Below are 7,354 nucleotides of genomic sequence, written 5' to 3' on the forward strand. Positions count from 1 at the left end.
AAATGTTATTTTCAAAAAATGAGGGTAAGTATTGCACGCTCGTAATCGTAATCATGCTTTTCACTCTAACTAGTATGGACACGTGCCTTAGGCAGGTATTTGTTATATTTTTTTCCTTCGAAAACTCTAATAAAATTTATACAAAAAATTATTTATCAACATTAAAAAGGAATAAAAGGATATATAATAAATTTTTGTTTTCAACCATGCATATTTTGTAATTTGTAGATGAAATTACAGAATTAGGATTAGACGATATATGCACAATTTTCTCAATTTGGTTATTTTTCTTTATGATTTCAAAGACAAAATATTTTTTCTAAATTTTTTTTTTTTGAATGGTGATATGAAGATTTCTATGGACTTTTTACTGCTGCATATTGTTTAGCCAACCTTTCAAAAAGAATTAAGAAATAATGGAACATCTATAAGTACTTGAAAGAAGATTAAGTAAATAAATAATGCTATATCCATTCACTTCAATGAAAAATAATAAGCAACCTTTTCTAGTTAAGTAACTTATAAATATGCCAAGTATTTTAGATAGGCAATATTGAAGATAATTATTTGGTAAACAATATTTGAGATCATATTAAGAAGTGGTTGCCACGCATATTTTTAAAGCAATTAAGCAAATCTCTAATAAACAAATAAGATTAAAGTATATTTACTAAAAAACAATAACCTTTCAATTTCCTTTTTAGTGAACTAACGCTTTAATTATACAATTTTTTTATAAAATTTTACCTAGATTCAATATTATTTATTTAAACAATAAATTCTAATAAAATTAAAAGTATTAATTCAAATATTACATTATGTATCATATGAGAAAACTATAAAATTATCTATTACTAAAAAGGCATTACATTGTCTGAAAGAAAAAAAAAATATTTATGGTCATCATATTCTAAGAGAAAAACATTGTGGGCTTGTTGAGGGAGCGACATGGTGACTCAAGACGGGGGGAAGAGGGCGGCAACTTGGGCTCACGTGGAGTCGGGGCTACAAAACCGTTGTGAGATATATGATTTGTTTCCATACAAAATTATTATTTAGGTCATTCTAAATAATTAAGTGCCCTAATATTTTTTTTATTTTTTATTAATTAAATAATAATTATTTATTTTTAAGTGAAATGATTATAAGTGGTATTTTTTCTTAAAGATTATGTGATGAGGACATATCAATAATCCACACATTTCTTTAAACTCACCTTTGAGAAAATCTTCTAATAAGAAATTATAGGGAAAAAAATCTTGAAAAACAGTGTTATGTTTGAATTTTGAAGTAGTTTTTATTATTATTATTGTTTTTTTAAAATCACCCAACAATACATAGCAAGCCCAAGGTGGTTCTTTAGGAGGGAAAAGATGAAATTAAAAAAAAAAAAGAGTAATTGAAACGAATGATCCCTAAACTTGTTAAAAAGTGACAGTTTAATCTTTAATTTTTTGTTGACGAAACGAACTACAGACCATTTAAAAGGGTACAATGTCATCTTTTTTGTTAAATACCGTCTAAAAATAGAGACTAAATCTTAACTTATTAAAGTTAAATGAGACTAAAAATTTACCTCATAAAGAAATAAGAGACTATAATATCACATTTTTAAATTATTATGTCATTATTTTTTAGATGACATCTGACAAAAAAAACTATATTACATCCTTTAAAATAATTTAGAATTTATTTCGTTAAAAAAAATTGAGAATTAAACTATCATATTTTAAAGAGTTTAAGAATCATTGCAATTCATCTTAAAAAAAAAGTTGATTACTGTTATCTATTTTTTCCATTAATAAATAATCATAACAAAAGTGGCACAGTGATATGCTGCCACGTAAAAAGAACTTTGCAAACTACACAGTCGCTTTCTGACTTCTTGTGTACGGCAAGCAGCGCACGTCCTGCTTCCACCGTTTCCATTCCACCCACGAACAGTCGCCCTGTCAGAGCTCTCTCTTTCTCTTTCTCTCTCTACATTTCCATTCTTCTAGAGGTCTCGCCAAAAAGGATGATCATAGAAGCACTGCCAGCTCCGAATCCAATATCGGAGCCGGAAAGCGGAAATGGCGACGAGGCGACTTTGGAGTTCAGGTCGTACGGCGACGACGCCTGGTACAGCGTCCGGGTTTGGGCGGAGGGAGACTCCGGCGACGGCGAGCATCTCCGCGTCAGGTATTGCGGCTTCCCCGACGCCCACGACAACGTTTTCCGGCGAGACGACTTCGGAGAGCTTAAGAAGCTGGACGACTTCGCGGCCAGGTTCAGGCCGATCTCCCTTCAGCTCCAAGACTCCGAGTGCTCCCGCGCCCCCACGGGCTTGCTCGTCTGCGCCTCCCACTATTTTCGCGACGACGACGTTCGCTTCTACGACGCTCTCGTCGAGGCGGTTCGTCTCCCTCCCTCTCTCTCTCTCTCTATAATCCCTAGCTTTCTTGATTCTATTTTTTGTTGCTGTTATGCGATTTTGTGGTTTTTCTGGTTCTTTTTCTGCTTCATTTGATTCCTCTGGCTCTCCGTTTTCTATGTGAGTGTGACTCTTTTGTGTTTGTTTCTGTTGTTGTTGAGGAACAAAAAGGACAATCGAACCTCCAAAATCTGGAGGTCTTTTTTTTATTTTTATTTTTAGAATTTATGGTTCTTAGTTTTGATGAGTTTTTGCTTTTTGTGTTACTGAAATGAAATGCTTCCTTTTCATGTCTCTGTTAGTACGGCATTATCTCTGTGAAACGTTCTCTTCGGAAATTAAACCCAGTTTTAGTTTTAAGAAATGGGCATGTTCTATGAAGCTTGAGTCTGAGCAATGGAGATAATGTCATGCTTGTTTCCGAAGGAGAAAGAAAGAATATGACAGCACTAATTTATGGAGTTTAGGGGTTTTGCTTTTCGTTTTTTCTAATATAAGAAGATTACTGTATTGCTGAGAATAAATAATTGTCTGGTTAACCAATGTTCATGAAAGCTAAAAGCAAGGTTAATGTGGAAGATTTAAAAGGGAGTCCGTAGTATGCTGATCCTATGTCAAATTTAATTAGTTGCTTCATTCTAAGCGAGCCATAAAGGAAATAAATTGAACCACTTCTAGGTGGTATCATTTTTGGTATGAATGCGGTTAGCTCAAACTTAAAGGTAAGTTTGTACTTGGTTTATGAGAAAGATGAGAAAAGAAATTTATTTTGTACCTTTTTATTGTCAAGGAAAAAAGTTATACTTGTTAGACTATCTCTAATGCAAAGGCTAATGCCAATTGTATATTTGGCATCAAAATGTATGATATGGTATGTTAGAGCATCTCTAATGCAATGCTATAATTGATGTGTCAATTGTAAATTTAGCATTTGAGTGCAAAAAACACTCTCCAATGCAAAGCTATTTGTTGTGCTAAGTTTTGACAAATTTCTCACCAAGTATGGCATTTGGGAAATTTGGCATTTGATTGTTATTGGTTGAAATGTTTACTTTTTCCATGTAATCAATGAAACTTTTGCATTTTCTAATTATTTTAAAAATAAAAGTTTACTTTTATAAGTTTCAAAACTTAATAATTATAGGAAAAAGTAGATTTAGCATTTCAAATAGCATTATCAATTGCAGCAAAAGTGAAAATAACATATCATATCATACTTTTTGATGCTAAATATACAATTGGCATTAACATTTGCATTGGAAATGGTCTTATTTTCATTTTTGCTCCAATGCATAATGTTGTTTGAAATGCTAAATTTGTTTTTTCCTATAATTATTAAGCTTTGAAAGTTGTAGAAGTAACATTTTATTTTTAAAATAATTAGAAAATGCAAAAGTTTCAATGATTACATAAAAAAGTAAACACTTCAACCAATAGCAATAAAATGCCAAATTTCCTATATGCTTTACTTGGTGGGAAATTTGCCACAGTAAAGCATATGAGAAATTTTGCACAACAGGTAGCATTTCGTTGGAGAGTTTTTTTTGTACTCAAATGCTAAATTTGCAATGGCACATCAATTATAGCATTGCATTGGAGATTCTCTTACACGTTCAACCGTTGAAGCTAAACACGATAGAAATTCAGTTAGAGAATTTGTTTGGTTAACACGGATTGTATGTTTATGGTAGCAAAAGGGGAGGCATGATTTACGAATGCACTATTTTTAACTTTTGCTTTATCAATTTCTGATGATTTTTGGGCATTGCAATGGGAGTAACCCTCTCCCTTACCCGTAGTCTTGCTCCTAAGTCCTTGAAATTTGGGTCAGAGACTTTACCAGCTTAATTAGCTGACACATTTGTAACTTCTGTATTCTACAGTGTATGTGTACTTTAGGCGCTCTTACTTGATAGGACTTATTCTACATGGGATTTTTGCTAAATGTGCTCATTTATGAATTGCGGCAATTGCTCTGATCTTGTTTCCTTAGGTGGATCGTGCTGAACATTCTTTTGTCAAAGGAGAAGAAGAGTGTTCGTGCACCTTTACTCTATCTTGGTTGCACGGTCCTAATGTTGGAAATTATACTGCTGAAAATATCGGACAGATATGCAGAGTCCAGTTTAATGAGGAAATTGATCCTACTGTGGCCTCTTTTATTAGGGCAGCGAGAGAGAAAATTCACATGGCTTCTTATATTTCAAACTTGAGTCCTAAGTTTGAAGTCGGTAAAGGTTTTACTCCTAATGTTCATGGAGAAATTCCTAAGATGAAAATTGGGCACAAGCTAAGCTTCTCTCATCATTTGAAGCAGGCAAGTATCCTGTCTCCCAACTTTTTGAGTTCTGTCTCTAGTTGTGGCACTTTTAGTAAAGTTAAGTCATTGGAACAATATTTGATGGTCTCTTATCCTGTATTATTTCATGTGATTTGCTTGTTTGTAGGGAACGAGGTGCACCAACTGGTCTTTGAGTGATTCGATGTTGTCCAAATGTCTGTACACTTTGCGCTAGCTTATTTACTTATTCTTTTGACTATTATGACCCAGTTTGGGATTGCTGTGCTTTTGGAAAAAGAACACTACTTCTACTATTAAAAGAAAAAAGAAGTCGAAACCTGAAAAATCGGGCTTATCAAAATAACTATAGAAGTGCATCATGGTCTATGCAAAGTGCTTTTGTGCACTTTTAGAAAAGGGAATGTGCAAAGTGATTTTACGGACTCAAACAATCCCAAGCTTGTTTTATATGTGATTATGCTTGATAAATAGGCTCCATCACTTATTTTATCTGCAGTTGTTCTTGGAGTGCAGGGATAATCGGCTATCCTTGTGAAAGGATTGGACAAGACACAGATTTTGGAGGTGTTGACGACTATTATTTGATAGTTGTTGAGAATCTTGAGAAAGACTTAACGCCTTTGGCAATGATGGAATTCATAAGTAAAGAAGCAAAAGTCTTATCTCAAGCATTTATTCTACCAAGTTTGTCATCGGATTACGTTACAAGAGGTAATATTCTGTTGGACAGCAGAAGGAATTTTGAGAGGTTATGTGACTTTTTGGAGAACCCAGATCAGGTCGTTGTGTCTTCAAATGGAAGGTAATTTCACACTGAAGTTGTTATTGCTGCATATCTATGTTCTTATGTGTTGGTTCTTCTCGATTTCCCCCCAGTATTTTCTTAAGAAATCTTTCTTAAGTTTGACATCGTCATTCATGTATCTTTATGTATGTTAAAGAGTTCGGCTCATGTAGAGAGACTGTGATTGAGAAATACGAAATGAGTACTGAAATTTGTGATTATAAATTGTCTAAATTATTCGATGAAAAATAACTGACATTTTATGTCCTACTTTGAAGATTTTCATTTATTTATTTATTATTTTTTTTTAGTATTGAACAATTTTGAAGCTTGAATGAGTTGATCTTTGCTTTATGTTTGAGTGTGTCTTCAATAACTAGTTGCTACTGCTACTATATCCATCTTATGATGGTGTTATGCAAATCAGACAGGAACTGTTAGGTATGCACTATACTTAAGCAAGAGAGTTGACCTCTAACTATTACTTACCATCCAGCGGGGATCTGGATATGATCTTCAACTTTGTTTATTGCTTGCTTTGGTGTTCATTACTTTCACATTGTTTGCAGGCCATGGGTGATAACAGAAAAAATGTCAGTGCGTGATGCACTTCTAGTATCAATTGAGACCTTTGCGCTTATATCCCAGGTTAGTTTTCTAGTACTGAATAAATTTTAGATTTCGATTCTTGGGAGTGGTTGATGAAGGTGAAGATGCACTTTTCACTTATAAGAACATTACCTAAAAGGTTTTACCTGAAAATGAACTCCCTATTGATAGGGCCTTGAGATGACAAAAATCTTCCTTTGCAAATTTCTCCTCGTAACAAAGACCTCAGTTTTTTTTTTTTTTTTTTTTTCTTGTCCAACCCCGCTGCGCTACTTTTCTAAGAAAGAGCAAAGTAGAATTCAGTTTTAGCTAGTGCATACACTCCATTTCCATTTGCATAATTGATTTTGGAATCCAATTTTTTGCAGAAGATTTTAGGGAAGACTAAAAATATTGGAAGTGGCAGTGGATTGAAGGTTGTGCGAAGAGGAACCGTTGAATACACGATTGCCAAGAAGCTAAGCAATTTGTACAAAGAATTTTCTAATCATCAGAAAAAACTGCAAAAGAGGCTGATTGTTGACGAAGGAAAAATCTGGCAAGAATATAATGCAGAGCGCAGAGTTAGAAGTTAGCTCCTTCTGCATGTCCTTTCAATAGTCACATTCATTAACATGTTTTGGTGCCTTTTACTTTGTAGGAACGTCTTGGTTAAAGTTAGGTTACCACAGTTGATTTTGCTTGTACAAAACACATGAAGAAAAAAAAAAAAAAGAAGCAAAGTGTACGGGATTACAGTTTGGTGAGTTTGTATACAGATCCATTGTCACAGTTGGGGCATATTTTTGAGACCGAATAGTTGCTATGTAAATGTTATACGATCATATCTATCCTATTGTGTCAACAATCTTCATTTAATTTCTTTCCCGTGGTCCGTGTTTGGCTGCCAATTTTTTGCCAAGAGAAAATTAGGGGATCCACCTCTGCTGACTCTCTTCTTTATATTTTTACATTTTGTGTCGTTTCTGCCTTGCCCCATTGAAGTTATTATGGTCTTGTTCGTTTTGCGGATTCGAGTTGAGATGTGATATTTTTTTAAAACTTTTTACTGTAGTAAAAAAAGTTAAATGTGATATTTTTTAATAATTTTTTACTGTAAAAATTTAAAACTGAAAACTCGAATCGGTGAAATGAACGAGACCTATATGACGGAAACAAGGGCACAACCCTTATGGTTATACTCACTCACCGGAAGGGCATTAGATTTCCTTGAAAACATAAACAGACAAATCAGTCATCAACAGTA

The 7,354-nt window shown here is 33.8% G+C and overlaps 1 protein-coding gene across 3 annotated transcripts; it reads left to right on the forward strand.

The window, feature by feature from the left end:
- The first annotated feature begins 1,961 nt into the window (after positions 1-1,961).
- On the forward strand, positions 1,962-6,938 carry LOC21388354. 3 transcript variants are annotated; one of them, XM_024170879.1, is made up of 6 exons: positions 1,962-2,395; positions 4,407-4,730; positions 4,861-4,909; positions 5,229-5,517; positions 6,069-6,147; positions 6,477-6,938. In XM_024170879.1, the coding sequence occupies exons 1-6, from the start codon at positions 2,018-2,020 to the stop codon at positions 6,681-6,683; spliced, it is 1,326 nt and encodes a 441-aa protein (XP_024026647.1). In that variant the 5' UTR covers positions 1,962-2,017; the 3' UTR covers positions 6,684-6,938. The 3 variants fall into 3 exon arrangements, with proteins under 3 accessions (XP_024026647.1, XP_024026652.1, XP_024026657.1); XM_024170884.1 differs by having other exon boundaries at positions 6,480-6,938; XM_024170889.1 differs by having other exon boundaries at positions 1,983-2,395; positions 4,580-4,730.
- Positions 6,939-7,354: the final 416 nt, after the last annotated feature.

The sequence above is a fragment of the Morus notabilis genome, unplaced genomic scaffold (genome assembly GCF_000414095.1).
Source record: "Morus notabilis unplaced genomic scaffold, ASM41409v2 Scaffold249, whole genome shotgun sequence".
Lineage (NCBI taxonomy): Eukaryota > Viridiplantae > Streptophyta > Magnoliopsida > Rosales > Moraceae > Morus > Morus notabilis.